The sequence below is a fragment of the Thalassophryne amazonica genome, chromosome 19, assembly GCF_902500255.1.
Source record: "Thalassophryne amazonica chromosome 19, fThaAma1.1, whole genome shotgun sequence".
Taxonomy (NCBI): Eukaryota; Metazoa; Chordata; class Actinopteri; order Batrachoidiformes; family Batrachoididae; genus Thalassophryne; species Thalassophryne amazonica.
The window spans coordinates 28,075,706-28,095,895 of NC_047121.1; the positions used below are offsets into that span (position 1 = coordinate 28,075,706).

Sequence of the window (20,190 nt, forward strand, 5' to 3'; positions counted from 1 at the left end):
TTTTTGAACTGTTTGAAAATTTCATCCCGATTCACAAAATCGTTGCTAGCTTGTAACTTCAACTTCATAGTCTGCTTCAGTCATGTTTGAACATCTTTAAATGGGGTATTCCAAGTGACTACAGCTTCAAGCTTGTTTCTGCTTGATTGGGGTACAAATTTGAAGCAGAAGCACTTGTGCTTTTGGCTGAGCATGTTGTTTTTGGGTGGGTTCCCAGGTCTGCCACATTAAGCCAGCGAGTTGGAGTGAGACATTTCATCCAATTTTTTGGGATCATGGGCAATCGTAATAGAATGGCACCCAATGTAATAGAGTATTGGAGAAGGTGCTTAGTTGATTGATCTGGTATTAGTAATGAAGACATGATTTTATTTATTCCCCAGAATAGAAGTTGCTGGACCTCCCAAACTAATAAAATAAACTTGACTTTTCTCTAGAGATCCCAGTCTTTTCAAGATAACTCCCAACACTAACCATTGCAAATTCTGTCATGGACCTAGATCCAATAATTGCCCTTTCGGACTCTCGAATTTTGAAGTGCTTTCAGGGCATTTTGGGGCATCCCACTGTCAGGTGCAGTAGTCTAGGGCAAACATATCTGCAGACTTTGGTATTTGACTCTGCATATTGTGACGTCAAACGGAGTTACCAGGAAGGTGAGAAGGTAAACAATGATTATCCATCTCCACCCACACACCCTTTTGTTGTGCATGCATGCAATTACATACATGAAAAAGATGGCAGATTAAAAACTTTTTTTTTTTTTTTTTTTTTTTTGCATGGGGATTATTATTTTAGCACGTCAGTTTGGTCTGCCTTTGTCACTCCTAATGTTTGTACCCATTGTTCTTGGTTCTAAATGGGCAGAGTTCATGCGTGAGCGAAGTTCTTCAGAAACCAGTCCTGATTTCCATTGTGACTTTGAAGAAATTTAAAAGTGGAATAGTTTGAGTTTGTACTTTGAGAGGAGCAGAATTACAGAAAGAGCCGGGAGAGTAACATCAGTTTAGACTGTACGCAAATGACATTTTTCAGGTATGTACGCAAAACATTCAGATCAAACCCAGTCTGTCATTAAGTGAAATGAGGACAAGCATCATGGAACATTCTATCCAACAGCTACAAGTTGTTTTTGGTAAAAGTACAAAACTGAAGAATATTCTGAACAAACGAGCTCAAATGAAAAACTGCTGTAAACAAATTCTTTTGAGATGGAGGTGGATCGAGCATGTTCTTTGGAGAAGACAGGATAATGTCTCGAGCAGACGCACTGAGACAAAACAGCTGGAAGAGGACAGAGCCAGCAGCACGTGGGGGCGTTACGTCACGAAGCTGGGCCCGAACAAACGAGTCGAGGCCCAACAGGGCAGGTAGGACATCAAATAAAAGCTCTCAAACCCACACTGAGCAGAAAATAGTAGTGCGTGAATTATCTTTTTAATATCAAAAATGAATAAGCCATGTGTGAGTTAACTGAGCAGGCTCCGCAACAGCGCCAGAAGGCGTAGACATGTGTTGTGGTCAAAAAGGGGAATTGCACCCGTCGTCGCTAGACTATCGCACAGAATAAATGAGAACCGGTTTTAAATAACCCTCAGGTGCCGGGAAGTAGCAATGAAGCAATAAAATAGTAAGATATAGTACAACATTGCCATTATGTAGACTACAAAAGAAAATTGGGCCATTTTTCCCAACGTCGGGGATGTAGCTCAGTGGTAGAGCGCATGCTTTGCATGTATGAGGCCCCGGGTTCAATCCCCGGCATCTCCAGAGGCTTTTTTTTTTTTTTTTTTTTTTTTTTTTTTTTTTTTTTTTTTTTTTTCCTTCCTTTCTTTGCTCGTGGTTTCACCATTATAAGATGAATTAGCCAAGCAACCCGCAACTGTAACACCCACTGTTAATGTCCACATTGTATAAAAAGTGCTGTATGACCCATTTTCTGGGACTTTCACAAGATGGACACCGTCTGAGGGTCCAGTCCTGTTTTCATTGACCTTTAATAAATCCAAAATGAAGAGTACAGTGGTTTGAGGATCAACTTTAATGTGGATAGCCAACAAAAGTGCAAAGCTTGTTTCCATAAGGGCCTACAGTACGAGTCTCTCACTCCTCCCCGGCACTGTTGGGAGCGTGGCTGCAATCGGGAAGGGAACCCGGATTGCAATGTGCAAACCATTATGGCACCACCTCCCTCCTCTCACTGTGTTTTGTAAAATAAACCTCACAACCTCTAACCTTAGTAGCATGAAATTTGGGGTTCCACAGGGGTCCGCCTTAGGTTCCTTGCTTTTCTCCCTTTATATAGCACCCTTTGGGTACATATTGTGATGTTTTGGTTTTACTTTTTACTTTTTGGTTTTACTTTTTACTTAGCTGACCTACTTAAAGCTTACGTACCGGCCCGGGCTCTGCGTTCTTAGGGTGCAGGACTACTTTATGTCCCAAGGGTGAATAAAAAGTATACGGGTCACAGAGCTTTCTCTTATCGTGCTCCTGTTCTATGGAATGATCTCCCTGTGTCAATAAAACAGTCAGATTCTGTAGAGATTTTCAAGTCCAGACTTAAGATACATTTATTTTCACTTTCATATAGTTAGTATAATGGCATAATATGTTACTATGCTTTTTACCCTTTTAAATTCATTCTATTAGAAAAGAGAGCAGGTCGCAGCCTCAATTTTATCTGAAGTCTGGGTCTTTTAGTGAAGCTTAGGGCTAGTGGCCAGCGACACCTTAGTATTTGTCCTATGTTTTTCTTGTTGCTTAATGCTGACAAATTATACTGTATTTGTTGTCTTTCTGCCATTTGATTTTTTTTTTTTTTTTTTCTGTTTGAGATGGGAGTGGGTGTCTTCTTCTGCAAGTCTCCCGTCCTATACATCAACATGGACTCCCAAAATTTCTTGTATATTTGTTTTGTCATTTGTGTCAGTAGCATGGCCCAAGCAGAGGGTCATCCCTTTGAGTCTGGTCTGCTTGAGGTTTCTTCCTCAAATCATCAGAGGGAGTTTTTCTTTACCACTGTCACCTGGTATGCTTGCTCTAGGGGTTGGTAAGGTTAGACCTTACTGGTGTGAAGCACCTTGAGGCAACTTTGTTGTGATTTGGTGCCGTATAAATGAAATAAATTGGAAACATGTCCACATACATTTACTGCAGTTTGTAAAAGAAAATTTTATTCTCCTCTTCCAAAACTAACCAAAACCATCATTCCCACAAAACAAACCAACAACAAAAAAGTACAATACAGGAACTCGCCAAAGCCAACACTGGGGTGTGTGCATGTATAGTGCAGCGGATAAGAGAATATTTAGGGGGGAATCCTGCAAATGGTGATGAAAGCATCAAATTCAGCAGAAATACTCCTCAGACAATCCTCTTTTGAAAAAAACGATTGGCCACTTGACTTTTCAATTGGTGGTCAGGTAGGGGTCAATTGAAGAATTAGCTCAGTTTCATTTTGTACAGGGGTCAAAAGTTTAAGTTGCTCCAATTTTGGTAAAAAAGTGATGCAAATTACTAGTGTTAACACGGTTTTAAAAAGGAATAGTTTGGACCATGTATCATCCTTACTTATCACGTTACGGGGTAACATGTCACGTCATAGAATCCAATAGATGTACGAGGGTAGGCTGAAAAGTTCTAAGGCTCACTATAATGCAGTTAATGCATTACTCCGTCATGGGGAGCCTTAGAACTTTTCAGCCTACCCTCGTAGACCTTGTTTGACCTTTACTTTGGAGACCAAGCATTCAACACTGTCAACACTAGTCCATTTATTAATCCTATTAGCTCAACCAATAATTTGCATCACTTTTTACCAAAATTGGAGCAACTTGACTTTTGACCCCTGTACAAAATGATACTGACCTTTGTCACCATTCTTGCTGTTTTTATCCCGTAACTCCATAGAAATCAGTCACAGATAGTCCAAACTATACCTTTTTGGAATCTTTATGATCAGTCAAATAATGTGGAATATTTTTCAATATGATTAGAGCATCTTTTAATTTTGACCTCTGTGTAATTCTTCAGTTGACCCCTACCTGACCACCGATGGACAAGTCAAGTGGCCAATTGGTTTTTTCAAAAGAGTGTCTAAGGAGTATTTCTGCCAAATTTGATGCTTTTATCACCATTTGCATGATTGTTTCACTTACCTGCTTACCCTAACCCTAACCCTGCTGCACTCGTATGGGTGTATGCTGCAGTAACAGCTGCTGTTTTGGAAAGCTGGTTCAACAAATTCTGAGTCTGTTGCTGAAAACTGAGTTGATTTAGCCTGTGATGAGACTTGTTGAAGCAGAAATGTCGTGGAGAGCTTGGACAGAGGCCTTGATCACCAGACGAGAGTCTGACTGTTTTAGCCGAGTTCAATGGTTCAAAAAATATCTCCTTGATGTCCAAAAAAGTCAGAGAAAAATCAAAGTCCCAACGCAACAGTTTTTATTTGCCGACAAAAGGAAGCAAAATTCACAGAATCCTCAAAAAAATCTGGAAAGTACCCAGGTCTGGAGAGTTCAACTTTGGGTCATGGAAATTCACCCTTTAAAAGGAAAAAAATAAAATAAAACCTAAATAAATATATTTTAAAAAGCCCAAATTATCATAATTTTCCATTGGTATGTTTGATTTAATTTAACGTCCCTTTCAAAAGGAAAAAAAGAAAAAATTAAGTGCTTTACTGAAATTTTCAACCTTAATTCCACATTCTTGTCTCACAGCTTTTTTTTTTTTAAGCATACAGTTTGCACAACATGTTTTTGCATGCGATATTTTAATATATCAGGTGTGTTTTTCTTAATGCTATTACCTAGTCTGTGCAAAAAGAGTATATACATATCCTTCTAAACATCTGCTAAATGTTATCAGTAATACACAACATAATCACCTTCTGGCATTTGCATATCTTCATATTTTTTAGTCCATCGCTTGTCTTTGGTAAAAAAAACAAAAAAAACATTACACCACAGCAGCAGGTGCCGGGCCAGAAAAGACCTCTGGTTCCAGCCAATCCGGGATGCTGTTAGTCAAGTGAACTAAACTGTGATTTTATTTTTAGCGCATATAAAGGTGTATTTTAAGGTGCAGAAAAGATGCTGTTGTAGTGAGAACATAACATGTGATGGACTTTTCCAAAGACACGGGTAAGAGTGAGTTTTTCAAGCGCTTAGCAGCTGCTGATAACCCGACCGTGTGGATCCTTCCTGCTCAGCTACAGATTAAATGTATGTAACTTCTACCATCTTTGGGAATTCTGCTCATAATTCAGTTTCTTTTACTGCTCTGACCTGTTTGACCCCCTTTGCGAGGAATAAAATAAACTCCACAAAGGCATTTGACTTCTTATTTCTGAAGTACAGCACTCACAGGTTTGGTCAACAATTTTTCCACCACAAACCAAACATTATAGAAAAGAAAAAATATTCATATAAATTTTGGTGCCTGACTGGCCTCTGATTGGTCCATTTTACTTCCACTTAATGAGGAGCAAAGCAGTTGTACGATGACACGCTCTGTTTTGAGGTAGACACACGTTTCAATACATACACACACCAGGCGGAAGAAGCTGCAGCTCAGTGAGATATACTATAATTCCCTTTTCATGGGTTTGTCGATTGTCCTAACAGATTCAGCTGCAAGAAAACTACTCAGTATTGCAAAGATAAGTAGGTTAAAGTCCACCGAGACATGACGGCAGATGAAGGAGGAGGTGAAACAGCTGTAAGAGGGAGGAGACTGAAAAGGTTTATTTAAAAAAAAACCTTTTCCCAACCAGGTTACTATAGTGACTGACACTGAACTAAACTTACAGTATTACTGTGAATTGTGTCCCAATGATGAAACTGGACTGTATGAAAATCAGTTTGTTGCGATATTTTATGAACCAAAACTGCAAACTCTGCACATTTTGTGTGTATCAAGAGGAATGTTCAGACTCAGGTTTGGTGATACGATAATGCCTATAATGGGATTCCCACAAGGGAAATGGTGGGAATTGCTAAGGTGCAAGGCACTTAATGATGCAGCCCTGAATACGATTTAAAAATATGTTCAACAAAATAGCGTCTTGACATGTGACATGAGCTTCCCTAGTGCTATGGTGCACTTCTGGCCACACCCACTGCATGATGTCACAACAGGTTTGGGTGAAGTGTCCAGCGTGTGGCTGTGATTGGTTAGAAGCACTGGCAGGTGAGCGGGTCTCTCCGCCTGGCCGTAGTGACGCAGACTCTGTGATTAGTCAACCGCTGCAGCTCTGAAATGAGCCGCAAGAGGCGCTGACTCAGCTCGTAGACGACACAGCTGGGGTCCGCCGGATCAGGTCTGTGGTACGAATCCAAAACCTCCAGAATTCTGAGGTGCGGCAGGTGCTGCAGACTCAGGAAGTCACTATCTGACACGTGTTGATGCCTGAAAAAATAACAACAAGCAGACCACTGTTACCAGGAGTTCAGAGGTGGTATCTTTTCCCTTCATCGGGTTCAAAAAGTCGACATACTGGTCATCCGTCTGCTCATGATGGACAACCACGGACGATGACGGCTGCCTGTATGTATTATATACAGTTGTGCTCAAAAGTTTACATACGCTGGCAGAATTTTTGCTTTTTTGGCCATTTTTAAGAGAAATGAATGACAACACAAAAACTTTTTTTCACTCATGGTTAGTGGTTGGGTGAAGCCATTTATTGTCAAACAACTGTTTCCTCTTTTTAAATCAAAATGACAAGAAAACTACCCAAATGAACCTGATCTAAAGTTTACATACCCCTGTTCTTAATACTGTGTATTGCCCCTTTAACATCAACGACAGCTTGGAGTCTTTTGTGGTAGTTTTGGACGAGGCTCTCTGATGGTAAAACTGCCACTGAATATGTTTTGGACTTTATTTACATCAATTACAAAGAAATACAAACAGTATGGCACTCTATGGTAAATCTGCATGGAGTAGACAGTTCTCAAAAACTGAGCAACTGTGCAAGAAGTAGAAGAGTGAGGAAAGCCAACAAGGCACCCAGACAACCCAGAAGAAGTTACAGGCTTACGTGGCTGTGATTGGAGAAATTATGTACAGTGCAAGCTTTGCATTTTGTATCACCAGTTATCCATCTTCATGATGAAGTGGTATAGAGGAGGATTTTCTTAAAAATAAGACCTGAAAGTTTAGCTACAAATTGCCAGAAGGCCTGGATTTGATCCGTTTTGGTGAAAGAAAATCCTTCTCTGCTCTACTCCACTATGAAGCTAAGAGTAGTGATGCAAAATGCAAAGCTTGCACTGTGCACAATTTCTCCAATCAAAGCCATCTAAGCCCATAACTTCTCCTGGGTTGTCTGGGTGTCTTCGTGGCTTTCCTCACTCTTCTTCTTGCACAGTCACTCAGTTTTTGAGAACTCCATGCAGATTTACCATAAAGTGCCATACTGTTTTGTATTTCTTCGTAATTAATGTAAATAAAGTCTGAAACATATTCAGTGGCAGCTTTACCATCAGAGAGCCTCGTCCAAAACTACCACAAAAGACTCCAAGCTGTAGCTGATGTTAAAGGGGCAATACACAGTATTAAGAACAGGGGTATGTAAACTTGGATCAGGGTCATTTAGGTATAATAAATGGCTTCACCCAACCACTAACCATGAGTGAAAAAAAAGTTTTTGTGTTGTAATTCATATCGTCTTAAAAATGGCCAAAAAAGCAAAACGTTTGAGCACAACTGTATCGGTGCTACTGAATCTTCTGTCATGAAGATGTGACTTCGTACTGTAACATCTGAATAATGATTTCTGCAGAGTGGATCCAGCCCTCAGTGTGCAAAGACTTTGAAAATGTACCAAAGGTTAAGTTTAAAGTGACATTAAATGGCTATTGAACTTGCCTGATCCTGAGTGTCCTGAGCTGGGGGAACAACTGAGGGAGCAGACTGAGCAGACCACAGATGGAGGTCCACGGCTCCAGGTGAAGGTGTTGCAGATGCGGAGTTCTCTGTCCGACTGTCTCCAGGTCTTCGGGCTTCATGTCCACACACAGTGTCAGACTGTGCAGGGATTCTGGCAGAAAGTTAGCGTACACCCCAAGAGGATGTCCTCCTGTTGGTGCAGAAAGGACGACTCTGAACTTTGTTGGTCTTCGTAGTTGTCATTCATGAGATCATTGATCATATCTAAGCATCATCCCATCACTAAGCTCATCTGAAAGAACTACTCACTGGAGACTTACCGTGAACACTGAGGCTGTTCAGCCATGGCAACGCCGTCAGCCATGTCTGCAGGTGACACGTCGGCCCAGGGACAGAGTACAGGTGGATTATTGACAGGCTGCGAAGGTCGGACAAAGACTGCAAAGTTTCCTGCGTTACTACAGCATCGTAGTTCAACAGTTCCAGAGCGGACAGCTTCAGAGTACCTGCCAGAACATCTGTTGTGAGCTTAAAAATATATATATCTGCAGAGGGACTTAACCCTATGTAGACCGGGCTCTTTCTGCCTCTCCCTCATAGCTGGTGAACGGTATAGCCTTAACATTTAAGTGCCTTAGAGCACTTAAATGTTCACAACGATTTCTGCTGCAAATGGCAACTACAAAAAATATCAAAAAATAACGTCATAGACATGGCAAACTGGCTTCAATTTCTCATAACATTGACAGTAAACTGTAAGTCCTTAATGACATGATATATTGCAACCAAATTTGCAGGGCATGATGTACAAACATGTAATCGCTAAAAATATATTGGTGTTATTATTACTCTGAAAGGTGCAGTTTTATCACACAGCATAATGCCACAGATGTCGCAAGATTTGAGGGAGCGTGCAATTGGCATGCTGACAGCAGGAATGTCAACCAGAGCTGTTGCTCGTGTATTAAATGTTCATTTCTCTACCATAAGCCGTCTCCAAAGGCGTTTCAGAGAATTTGGCAGTACATCCAACCAGCCTCACAACCACAGACCACGTGTAACCACACCAGCCCAGGACCTTCACATCCAGCATGTTCACCTCCAAGATCGTCTGAGACCAGCCACTCGGACAGCTGCTGAAACAATCGGTTTGCATAACCAAAGAATTTCTGCACAAACTGTCAGAAACCGTCTCAGGGAAGCTCATCTGCATGCTCGTCGTCCTCATCAGGGTCTCGACCTGACTCCAGTTCGTCGTCGTAACCGACTTGAGTGGGCAAATGCTCACATTCGCTGGCGTTTGGCACGTTGGAGAGGTGTTCTCTTCACGGATGAATCCCGGTTCACACTGTTCAGGGCAGATGGCAGACAGCGTGTGTGGCGTCGTGTGGGTGAGCGGTTTTCTGATGTCAATGTTGTGGATCGAGTGGCCCATGGTGGCGGTGGGGTGGGGTTATGGTATGGGCAGGCGTCTGTTATGGACGAAGAACACAGGTGCATTTTATTGATGGCATTTTGAATGCACAGAGATACTGTGACGAGATCCTGAGGCCCATTGTTGTGCCATACATCCAAGAACATCACCTCATGTTGCAGCAGGATAATGCACGGCCCCATGTTGCAAGGATCTGTACACAATTCTTGGAAGCTGAAAATGTCCCAGTTCTTGCATGGCCGGCATACTCACCGGACATGTCACCCATTGAGCATGTTTGGGATGCTCTGGACCGGCGTATACGACAGCGTGTACCAGTTCCTACCAATATCCAGCAACTTCGCACAGCCATTGAAGAGGAGTGGACCAACATATCACAGGCCACAATTGACAACCTGATCAACTCTATGCGAAGGAGATGTGTTGCACTGCATGAGGCAAATGGTGGTCACACCAGATACTGACTGGTATCCCCCCCCCAATAAAACAAAACTGCACCTTTCAGAGTGGCCTTTTATTGTGGACAGTCTAAGGCACACCTGTGCACTAATCATGGTGTCTAATCAGCATCTTGATATGGCACACCTGTGAGGTGGGATGGATTATCTCAGCAAAGGAGAAGTGCTCACTATCACAGATTTAGACTGGTTTGTGAACAATATTTGAGGGAAATGGTGATATTGTGTATGTGGAAAAAGTTTTAGATCTTTGAGTTCATCTCATACAAAATGGGAGAAAAACCAAAAGTGTTGCGTTTATATTTTTGTTGAGTGTAATTATGGCGTCATAATGACATCATCAAATTAGCATAAATTAATTCTAATTAACAAAGCTGACATTAAATTAGGTAAAGTTAATATAAAGGAATAAGTATATGTTAAGTACAAAATATGGAAAGTACATTGATGAAACTTAGATTGGTGATTTTGGGTAAGACATACCTGTCAGAAAACCGTTGCCATGGAAACAGCAAAGCTGATGGACTTAAGGTTTTGGTACCAAATTGAAGCCAACTAAATTTTAGGAAAAGTCACCAAGTTTCGTAGTCCTAGCATAAGTTAAGAAATTATACAATGTAAAAGTTGTCGCGGGCACTTTTGCCCCCCTCCTCCCCCGGTCTAGATAGGGTTAGGGTTAAGAGGATTTGGAGTTTAGAGACTGACCGATGTGTTGGCTGATCAATAATATCGGCTGATATGAGCCTTTCACTAACAAATCGGTATCGGCATTCATTTTGTTGACATTATAACTTATTTTATCAAATAAATACTACAGAAAACACTTTAGCTCAAGGATGGGCAAGAGTGCACCACAAAGGGCCGAGACTGCAAGTTTTTCTTGCAACGCGTGATTTCACTGATAAACCTCTTTGCAACTTAAAGTCCAGGGCCCGTGTTCACAAAGCATCCTGAGGCTAAAAGTAGCTCTTAGTGATGTCATTCCAAGAAAAATCTTAGAATTTCTTGAATCCATGAAAATCTTGTGTTGAGATCATCAAAAGCAAGGAAAACCTGCACCGTCTCAGCTTGGTTACAAATAGTGTCATTATGTAGTATGTCCATCAGAGGGCATTCCAACTATGTTTATAATGCTGTCAAGCATGGCTGGGCTGGCCATCCCATCTTGGTTATATTAGGTACAAGAGACAGATGCAAAGTGACCAGCTGCCATTCATTTTCAAAGAGAGTGGGCATTTTACAGCCACAAGAGGTCACTATGCTGCCAGCAAGGCGGGACCAAAATAGACAAGTGCTGAGTGATGCAATATGGCGATTTCCAATCTGAGTGAAGGCTGTTGGTTATATTTTTAGTTATTTGCAATAAACTGTAAAATATCAAGCATCAATGACATTTATTTGCCGCAAGGGTTTGACAAGTCAGTGTTAGGATTCGTTGCTATAAACAAGAGTCGACTGAAACATTCCAGCTCCTGCGCAATTATTTCAATAATAAGCAAGCTACTCACAATCATCTGGCTTACATTCAAAATGAAGAAGGGTTTCAGTCTCAGCTAGGCCCACTGGTCAATGTTTTTTTTTTTTTTGATTAGTCAATGTTATGGTGACTTGTTGGTCCAGATCCAACAATGCCTACTAGCCAGATCTCTCCCTGCTGTTCACCTTCAGTCACGCTCCCATGTCTCCAAAGTCTAACTGGGCAGTAAAGGCCATGGCCCAGGAGGCCCAGCAGAACCAGCCCAATTGAAAACGGTGTTCCTCCAGGTTGTGTATTTGTCCCAGACACCATCCATTCACAAGTCCCCACAGTGGGCTCACTCTTCACCGTTTGCCTGACACTCTGGTTCCACTGACACACTGGACCTACTGTAGCGACACTTCCTGTGGCCCGCCAGGGGTGCTGATGTTTGAACCTTCATGGCAACTTATGCAGTATGTGCTAGAAGGGAGTCCATTTATCAACCACCTTCTGGCCTCCTCCATCCACTACCCAGACCAGCCAGCCCTGATCCACCACAATTCTCACTATTTTCAATTGTTTACCCGAGGCTGTACTTTTCACTGCATGATTCAGCTGCCTTCGACGCAAGAAATGGGTCAGGTCAAGTCATGGGAGCATGCACTGGTATCACACGTCAAAGAACCCACTCCAACACTGAACTGCCCTGGCTCTTGGATGGCAACCATGCAGTTCAACAGCCAGTCCATCCCCACCTTTCAGAAGGTGCCAGTCATCTGTCATAGCCAGACAAAATATGGTTGTCCCCATGGACCTTATCAACTGTTAGAGTCCTCAACACGAGACACCTGCATGCTTCATCGGGCCTAAAAAAGCAAAACGTGGACAAAATGTCATAGCTAATATCCTCTTATAGTTCAAGTGATTCACCTCACTGAAGTGAAATAGCATCTGTACAAAACTCCCCTTGACATCACCTCCGATCAAGGTCCCCAAACCACTTCCCAAATCTGGATATCCTTCTGTGAAGCCTTAGGTGCATCAATCAGTCTCTCACCCCTTACTAACGCTAAACCAAAAACCAGGTGAAACGTGTAAAACCACACCATCCTTCCTAATCCTAAATACAGCCTGACTGATACTTACCTTATAAAAATTACAATAACAATATATACAATAAAAGTTGCAATAATTTCTTAAATTTAATTTTTAAACATTTTTGTGTCCCTACCTTAAAAATTATAATTAGGAAGACTACTGGACTGCCCTCTGCTGGACAAACTATGTAATAACAACATATCCGAAAGGTAAAGTGTTTTTCTGCATTATTTGATAAAAGTTTTCATATTGGCAAAAATAACACTGATAATATGTTTGTGAAAAGCTTATATCAGCCGATATTATCAGCCAACCGATACACAGTGATGGATTAAGAAAACATATGAGGGAGCTGATATGAATTTTGGATGTTTTTGTGCTGCAAAACTTCTTTTCCCATTCGCTAACTGCATTCCTTGTCAGCTGATGTCCACCAAGTCCGTCAGACAGTTTTGTGCATGCTCAAAACTGAGTGGGCATTGGGCAGAGAGCTTTCCCAATACCTGCATGTTTACTGTTTTGTCCCCCTTATTTGTTATTTACTTATACAATACTCATGTGTTGTATATATCCTGTGGTTGTCTGATCCTTCAGACTGGGCTTCTGATTGTCCAAAGCTATGTCAAGCAGTGTGAATTCAGCACCGGGGAGTGAGGACAGTCCTTGTCCCAGCAACATGCAGTCTGGCTGTTGCAGGTCAGACTGAATTGAAGAAAAAGACTGTGTGCTTTTTAATCTTCTTCATCTGAATGTCTGAACCTGACTGGATTTTCTTGGCAAGAAAGTGCCGAAGAGTTGTTTGCTGTCCTCGCCGATGCAGGTGCACTGAACATTGGTACAGTGAGAAGACACTGTCAGCGCACGAACGTAGTGAGGCAGTATGACATCATGATCCCTGAACTAGCCGGATTCTAGCCACATTTTTGTTCAGACCTCTGCGAACCCCGCTCAAATCTGGCTCCCCCCCAGCATGCATGTATGTCTTGAACCCGGGAAAATCGTTCTGCTAAATGGGACTTCATCTGTCCATTACAGCCCCAAATCCAGAGGACACTGGATTATACGATTTTATATTTTATATGTAACAAGTCCATTTGTTCTATCCGTCACAGTGTGACAACACCTGAAGAGAGAATAATTTGCAAAGCTGTACCGAGAGCTTCATTATGCAACCGGAAACACCCTACTGAAAATGGTGGATAATGTTGCGAAATCTCTCAAGGTTGTACAATTTTGCATGCCGGGCGGAGTTATTGTGCGGCTGCTAACCTTGCAAATGGGCGGAGCTAAAAAAGTCATGCGGCAGAGTCTTGTAGGTGATCATCTCCCAAGAAAGCTGCCGTAGCTCGGGCAGGCTGGTGAACAGACGGCGGCCAGTGGCCGCAGGCACATGCAGGCTGCCGTTGTGGTGGAAACGCAGTGAGGTCAGTCGTTTGAGGGCGATGATAGCGCTGAGCAGGTGCGAGACAGGACAGGCGATCTGGACATTACAGATGCTGAGCTGCTTCAGCTGCTGACTCAGGAGAAGCAGGAAATCCACACTCTGTAGGGGCGTGGCGCAGGAAGTGATGGACAAGCGCTCCAGCTGCCGGAAGCTCCCGAGTTCAGTCATACTGACTTCCTGCCAACCATCCAGCCTGACGGCGCTCAGAGCCGGAAGCCACAGTCCGAGCTGCTTCAGGTGCTTCCGGCGCCCGGAACGCACCGCCACGCTACCGACGTGCCACTGAGCAAGGCAGCGCCAGAAGCGCTTATTGTAGAGAGGAAAGTGCCTAAGGACGACACAGAAGCCCCTCCAGAGGAGGGGAGACTTATCCAGCAGTCCTCTGAAGTACCTGCAGCTGCTGCGGAGCCTCAGCTTGTCCTGCCACGACAGGAAGCTGAACACCTGCAGCCAGACTTCTTCTGGAAGCTTCAGCGCCGCCAGCTTCACCAGCGGGAGACCCACAGAGTACAGAACACGCCTTATTAGTGCGGCTTCTGCTCAGAATGAAGCCTCACGGTCGCGTCGTTTCTTCTTCCTGCTGCCGCGTCACTGACTGAGCAGAGATCGTGTGTGTGAGAACAGAAGCACGTCTCACTCCCGACTCTGTCTCTGTAGAAAAACTACATCTCATTTTGCAAAATAGTCCCAGAGGCTCATTTCTTTTCCAGTATATCTTTACAGCTTTTAGAATTGTTTGCCACGGAGTAATTAGATATTTTTCATATTTTAGTTACATATTCAATTTAGTTTGTCTCAAACAATCAATAGACACAATGTGTTGTTAGTACATAAAAGTTAAAGCACAAAGAACATCACTTAATCTTGATCTCTCTCTCTCTCTCACACACACACACACACAAGCAAAAAACAAGCCCAAAACAAAAAATAAATGTGTTCCAGAAGGAGCAGGAAGAAGCAGACATGCTTATCAAGCACTAGTTAAATGGACTGCAATTCTTTTCCACGGTAAGCAGGGACCTAAAGTGGTTTACAATCAAGCAGTAAACTTTGATAATTTCGGATGAAGCTCTCCCAGAAGTACAGAAAGTTCCATTTCCTTGCTGGACACTTGACCCTGAGTCCAAAACAGAGCACATTCCCATAGAGGTCCATGTTAAAATGTCCAACTTTAGAGCAAGAATAAACATGTTTACAGTCTGACTGTAAAATGGTTTTGTAAATGGTTTTGTGTTTTTTTTTGGGGGGGGGGGAGGTTAAAGATAAATGGTTATTTGGTGGCCATTTTTGGATTTTTAATGTAAAACTTGTGAATGAAATTATTTAGGCACAAATAGATTTATTGTGGGCAGGACAGTGGCTTAGTGGTTAGCACTATTGCCTCACAGCGAGAAGGTCATGTGTTCAATTCCCACCTGTGACCTTTCTGTGTGGAGTTTGCATGTTCTCCAAGTGTTTGCGTGGGTTTCCTCCCATATCCAAAGGCATGCGGGTTAGGTGGAGTGGAATTTTTAAATTGTCCGTAGGTGTGCGAGTGGGTGTGAATGTGTTTGTTTGTCTGTTTGTGGCCCTGTGACAGTCTGGCATCCTGTCCAGGGTGTACCCCGCCTCGTGCTCTATGACTGCTGGGATGGGCTCCAGCACCCCGTGACCCTTGATTGGACTAAGCGGTTGAAGATGTGTGTGTGTGTGTGTGTGTGTGTGTGTGTGTGTGTGTGTGTGTGTGTGTGTGTGTGTGTGTGTGTGTGTGTGTGTGTGTGTGTGTGTGTGTAGATTTATTGTAAGCTAAAACTTTATTTTCATGGAATATCTTTGAAAATGTTTGTGTCATTTTAAGCTGCTTAAGTGTTAAAGAAATTTTAAAAAATGGCAGGCAGTTTGGATGCCATCATGAATATCCATTTTTCTTTTTGGTAATTTCCTGATTGTGTTATGGGGTTGTCTATGGAATGTAATAAAATCTTGGTTTGGCCTGGGCAGTGGTTGGGTAGCATGAGAAGTTGGTAGTCCTAGTTCCTTCAGGAATGATTGTCATAGGAATTAGCCCAATGACACTCAGTCCAATGACATTGAGTCTTGGAGATCTAGTTGCATGTGTTTGGGTGGACAGGCAGTGCTCTTGGTTATACGCCCCGCTGATATTTTGTTCGGGCAACCAGGGCAAAATTAAATGGATTAATACAGACACTCTATGAACTTTGCATTGATATGCTGTCTGGGGCCACTATTGAAGCAAGAAGTGTTTCATATAGTAATACACAAATCTGCAAATGCAGAATGAGATTTACAAGTGTATTAAGATTTGTACATGTGGAGACAAATTTGTAAATGTGGAGACGAGTCTGGGTCCACAACTAAGTGAAACTACTGCATATTCAGCCCTGGTTTTGGTGAGGTACAGATGATAATGAGTGAATTTCCTATTTTGTTTTGTTGGCATATTTTAATATGTCTAATGAGCGTCACATAACATAGAGACAGGCTGAGACCTTGAGGTTCCTTGGACTTGGTGTCCACTAGGGCACCAAGTCCGTTGATGCTTTTTCATTCAAGGACAGTGTTCATGTTGTACGTGATGTGAAATGATACACTTTGAATTTTTATTTCTTGATGAACTGCTTTATGTTAATAAAACAGCATATGCTTGCAATTTTTGATTGCAACAAGAGTGAGATATCTTACCGATGTAAAGCCTCTTAGTGCAAACATCACTGGCAGGACAGGTCCTGCTAATGACAGTGACCAGATGTCAGGGTGGGACACACAGCAACGTCTGCGTCACTGAGCAACTGTCTGCGTCGTGTGTGTGTGTGTGTGTGTGTGTGTGTGTGTGTGTGTGTGTGTGTGTGTGTGTGTGTGTGTGTGTGTGTGTGTGTGTGTGTGCGTGTGTGCGTGTGCAAGAATCATAACAATGCACACAATGGATGAATATCTCTACTTTTAATATAAAGTCAAGTGGTATAGTTCCACCTTCTAAATTGTTCATATGCTCTGATCCCGTTTCTGCAGTAATCAATAGATTAGATTAGATTAGAATCGATTCGATTAGATGAGATAGAACTTTATTGATCCCTTGGGAAGACTCCCTCAGGGAAACTGAGTATCATGGATCATGGATTCATGGAGTATCAGTATCATGGATTCTCAGCCAGATACCAGACAAAGTATATTCTTTCATTATTTGCAGATTACAACAATTAGAGGTGTCAACAAAATGTGAGGTTCACTTAATTTCAGGCTAGAAAGCAATAAATTGCCTCATGTATATGCAAAAAGAAAAAAAAATGGTTAAACTGACGTAGATGTGCCACTTAATTAGAATAAAAACAGTAGAATTAAATCAGAAATTAAGCAAAGGTGCCAGATACAACCCCTGGCAATAATTATGGAATCACCAGCCTCAGAGGATGTTCATTCAGTTGTTTAATTTTGTAGAAAAAAAGCAGATCACAGAAATGACACAAAACTACAGTCATTTCAAATGGCAACTTTCTGGCTTTAAGAAACACTATAAGAAATCAAGAAAAAAAATTGTGGCAGTCAGTAACAGTTACTTTTTTAGACCAAGCAGAGGGGAAAAAAATATGGACTCACTCAATTCTGAGGAATAAATTATGGAATCACCCTGTAAATTTTCATCCCCAAAACTAACACCTGCATCATATCAGATCTGCTCGTTAGTCTGCATCTAAAAAGGAGTGAACACACCTTGGAGAGCTGTTGCACCAAGTGGACTGACATGAATCATGGCTCCAACACGAGAGATGTCAATTGAAACAAAGGAGAGGATTATCAAACTCTTAAAAGAGGGTAAATCATCACGCAATGTTGCAAAAGATGTTGGTTGTTCACAGTCAGCTGTGTCTAAACTCTGGACCAAATACAAACAACATGGGAAGGTTGTTAAAGGCAAACATACTGGTAGACCAAGGAAGACATCAAAGCGTCAAGACAGAAAACTTAAAGCAATATGTCTCAAAAATCGAAAATGCACAACAAAACAAATGAGGAACGAATGGGAGGAAACTGGAGTCAACGTCTGTGACCGAACTGTAAGAACCGCCTAAAGAAATGGGATTTACATACAGAAAAGCTAAATGAAAGCCATCATTAACACCTAAACAGAAAAAAACAAGGTTACAATGGGCTAAGAAAAAGCAATCGTGGACTGTGGATGACTGGATGAAAGTCATATTCAGTGATGAATCTCGAATCTGCATTGGGCAAGGTGATGATGCTGGAACTTTTGTTTGATGCCGTTCCAGTGAGATTTATGAAGATGATTGCCTGAAGAGAACATGTAAATTTCCACAGTCATTGAAGATATTGGGCTGCATGTCAGGTAAAGGCACTGGGGAGATGGCTGTCATTACATCATCAATAAATGCACAAGTTTACGTTGATATTTTGGACACTTTTCTTATCCCATCAATTGAAAGGATGTTTGGGGATGATGAAATCATTTTTCAAGATGATAATGCATCTTGCCATAGAGCAAAAACTGTGAAAACATTCCTTGCAAAAAGACACATAGGGTCAATGTCATGGCCTGCAAATAGTCCGGATCTTAATCCAATTGAAAATCTTTGGTGGAAGTTGAAGAAAATGGTCCATGACAAGGCTCCAACCTGCAAAGCTGATCTGGTAACAGCAATCAGAGAAAGTTGGAGCCAGATTGATGAAGAGTACTGTTTGTCACTCATTAAGTCCATGCCTCAGAGACTGCAAGCTGTTATAAAAGCCAGAGGTGGTGCAACAAAATACTAGTGATGTGTTGGAGTGTTCTTTTGTTTTTCATGATTCCATAATTTTTTCCTCAGAATTGAGTGATTCCATATTTTTTTTCCCTCTGCTTGGTCTAAAAAGTAACCTTACTGACTGCCACAATTTTTTTTCCTGATTTCTTATAGTGTTTCTTAAAGCCAGAAAGTTGTCATTTGAAATGACTTTAGTTTTGTGTCATGTCTGTGATCTGCTTTTTTTTCTACAAAATTAAACAACTGAATGAACATCCTCCGAGGCCGGTGATTCCATAATTTTTGCCAGGGGTTGTAGAGTGGAATACAGGAAATAAAAGCATGCATTATTTGGGCCCAGACCCCTTTCTGATACGATCGATCGATAGATAGATAGATAGATGCAAGCTACATACACAGGAGGGGAGAATGACAGTGAAATGACCCATGTTGTAATGCTTCATACTCAGGAACCGTAGCACTGTACGTACGGCGCATCCATTAAGTATTCACACCGCTTCACTTTTTCCACATTCTGTTATGTTACAGCCTTGTTCCTAAATGGAGTAAATTGATTTTTTTTCCCCTCAAAATTATACTCACAACACCCCATAATAACAACATGAAACAGTTAAAATTTTTTTGGAAATTTTCGCAAATTTATTAAAAATAAAAAACTAAGAAATCACGTGTACATAAGTATTCACACCCTTTGCTCAATACCTTGTTGATGCACCTTTGGCAGCAATTACAGCCTCAAGTCTTCTTGAATATGATGTCACAAGCTTGGTGCACCTATCTTTGGACAGTTTTGCGCATTCATTTGCAGCACCTCTCAAGCTCTACCAGGTTGGATGGGAAGCATTTTCAGCCATTTTCAGATCTCTTCAGAGATGTTCAATCTGATCCAGGTCTGGGCTCTGGCTGGGCCACTCAAGGACATTCACAGAGTTGTCCTGAAGCCACTCCTTTGATATCTTGGCTGTGTGCTTTCGGTCACTGTCCTGCTGAAAGATGAACAGTCGCCCAGTCTGAGGTCAGGAGCGCTCTGGAGCAGGTTTTCATCCAGGATGTCTCTGTACAGTGCTGCATTCATCTTTGCCTCAGTCCTGACTAGTCTCCCAGTTCCTGCCACTGAAAACATCCCCACAGCATGATGCTGCCACCACCATGCTTCACTGTAGGGATGGTACCTGGTTTCCTCCAAACATGACGCCTGGTATTCACACCAAAGAGTTCAATCTTTGTCTCATCAGACCAGAGAATTTTGTTTCTCATAGTCTGAGAGTCCTTCAGATGCCTTTTGGCAAACTCCAGGTGGGCTGTCATGTGCCTTTTACTAAGGAGTGGCTTCCATCTGGCCACTCTGCCTTAAAGGCCTGATTGGTGGATTGCTGCAGAGATGGTTGTTCTTCTGGAAGGTTCTCTTCTCTCCTTAGAGGAATGCTGGAGCTCTGACAGAGTGACCACTGGGTTCTTGGTCACCTCCCTGACTAAAACCCGTCTCCCCCAATCACTCAGTTTAGATGGGCAGCCAGCTCTAGGAAGAGTCCTGGTGGATCTGAACTTCTTCTATTTATGGATGAAGGAGGCCACTGTACTCATTGGGACCTTCAAAGCAGCAGAAATGTTTCTGTACCCTTCCCCAAATTTGTTCCTCA

General features: G+C 42.1%; 1 protein-coding gene and 1 non-coding gene across 3 annotated transcripts; one reads left to right on the forward strand and one right to left on the reverse strand.

The window, feature by feature from the left end:
• The first annotated feature begins 1,698 nt into the window (after nt 1-1,698).
• On the forward strand, nt 1,699-1,770 carry trnaa-ugc. Its single transcript has one exon. It is a non-coding gene; the product is annotated as a tRNA-Ala (tRNA).
• A 3,575-nt stretch (nt 1,771-5,345) lies between these two features.
• On the reverse strand, nt 5,346-14,368 carry LOC117500764. Of its 2 annotated transcripts, none has more exons than XM_034159538.1 (4): nt 13,619-14,368; nt 8,220-8,417; nt 7,879-8,089; nt 5,346-6,414 (listed from the first exon to the last, which is right to left on the reverse strand). In XM_034159538.1, exons 1-4 carry the CDS (start codon nt 13,959-13,961, stop codon nt 6,180-6,182), a joined length of 987 nt encoding a protein of 328 aa, XP_034015429.1. In that variant the 5' UTR covers nt 13,962-14,368; the 3' UTR covers nt 5,346-6,179. The 2 variants fall into 2 exon arrangements, with proteins under 2 accessions (XP_034015429.1, XP_034015430.1); XM_034159539.1 differs by having other exon boundaries at nt 8,220-8,405; nt 13,619-14,365.
• Nucleotides 14,369-20,190: the final 5,822 nt, after the last annotated feature.

Excerpts from the sequence above, each read along its gene's own strand:
- LOC117500764 (XM_034159538.1), bottom strand. The coding sequence starts at position 13,961 with ATGACTGAACTCGGGAGCTTCCGGCAGCTGGAGCGCTTGTCCATCACT. Across the intron at positions 8,418-13,618 it reads TAGCTCCGCCCATTTGCAAG|ATGTTCTGGCAGGTACTCTG; the intron begins GTTAGCAGCCGC and ends AGCTCACAACAG. Across the intron at positions 6,415-7,878 it reads CTCAGGACACTCAGGATCAG|GCATCAACACGTGTCAGATA; the intron begins GCAAGTTCAATA and ends TTATTTTTTCAG.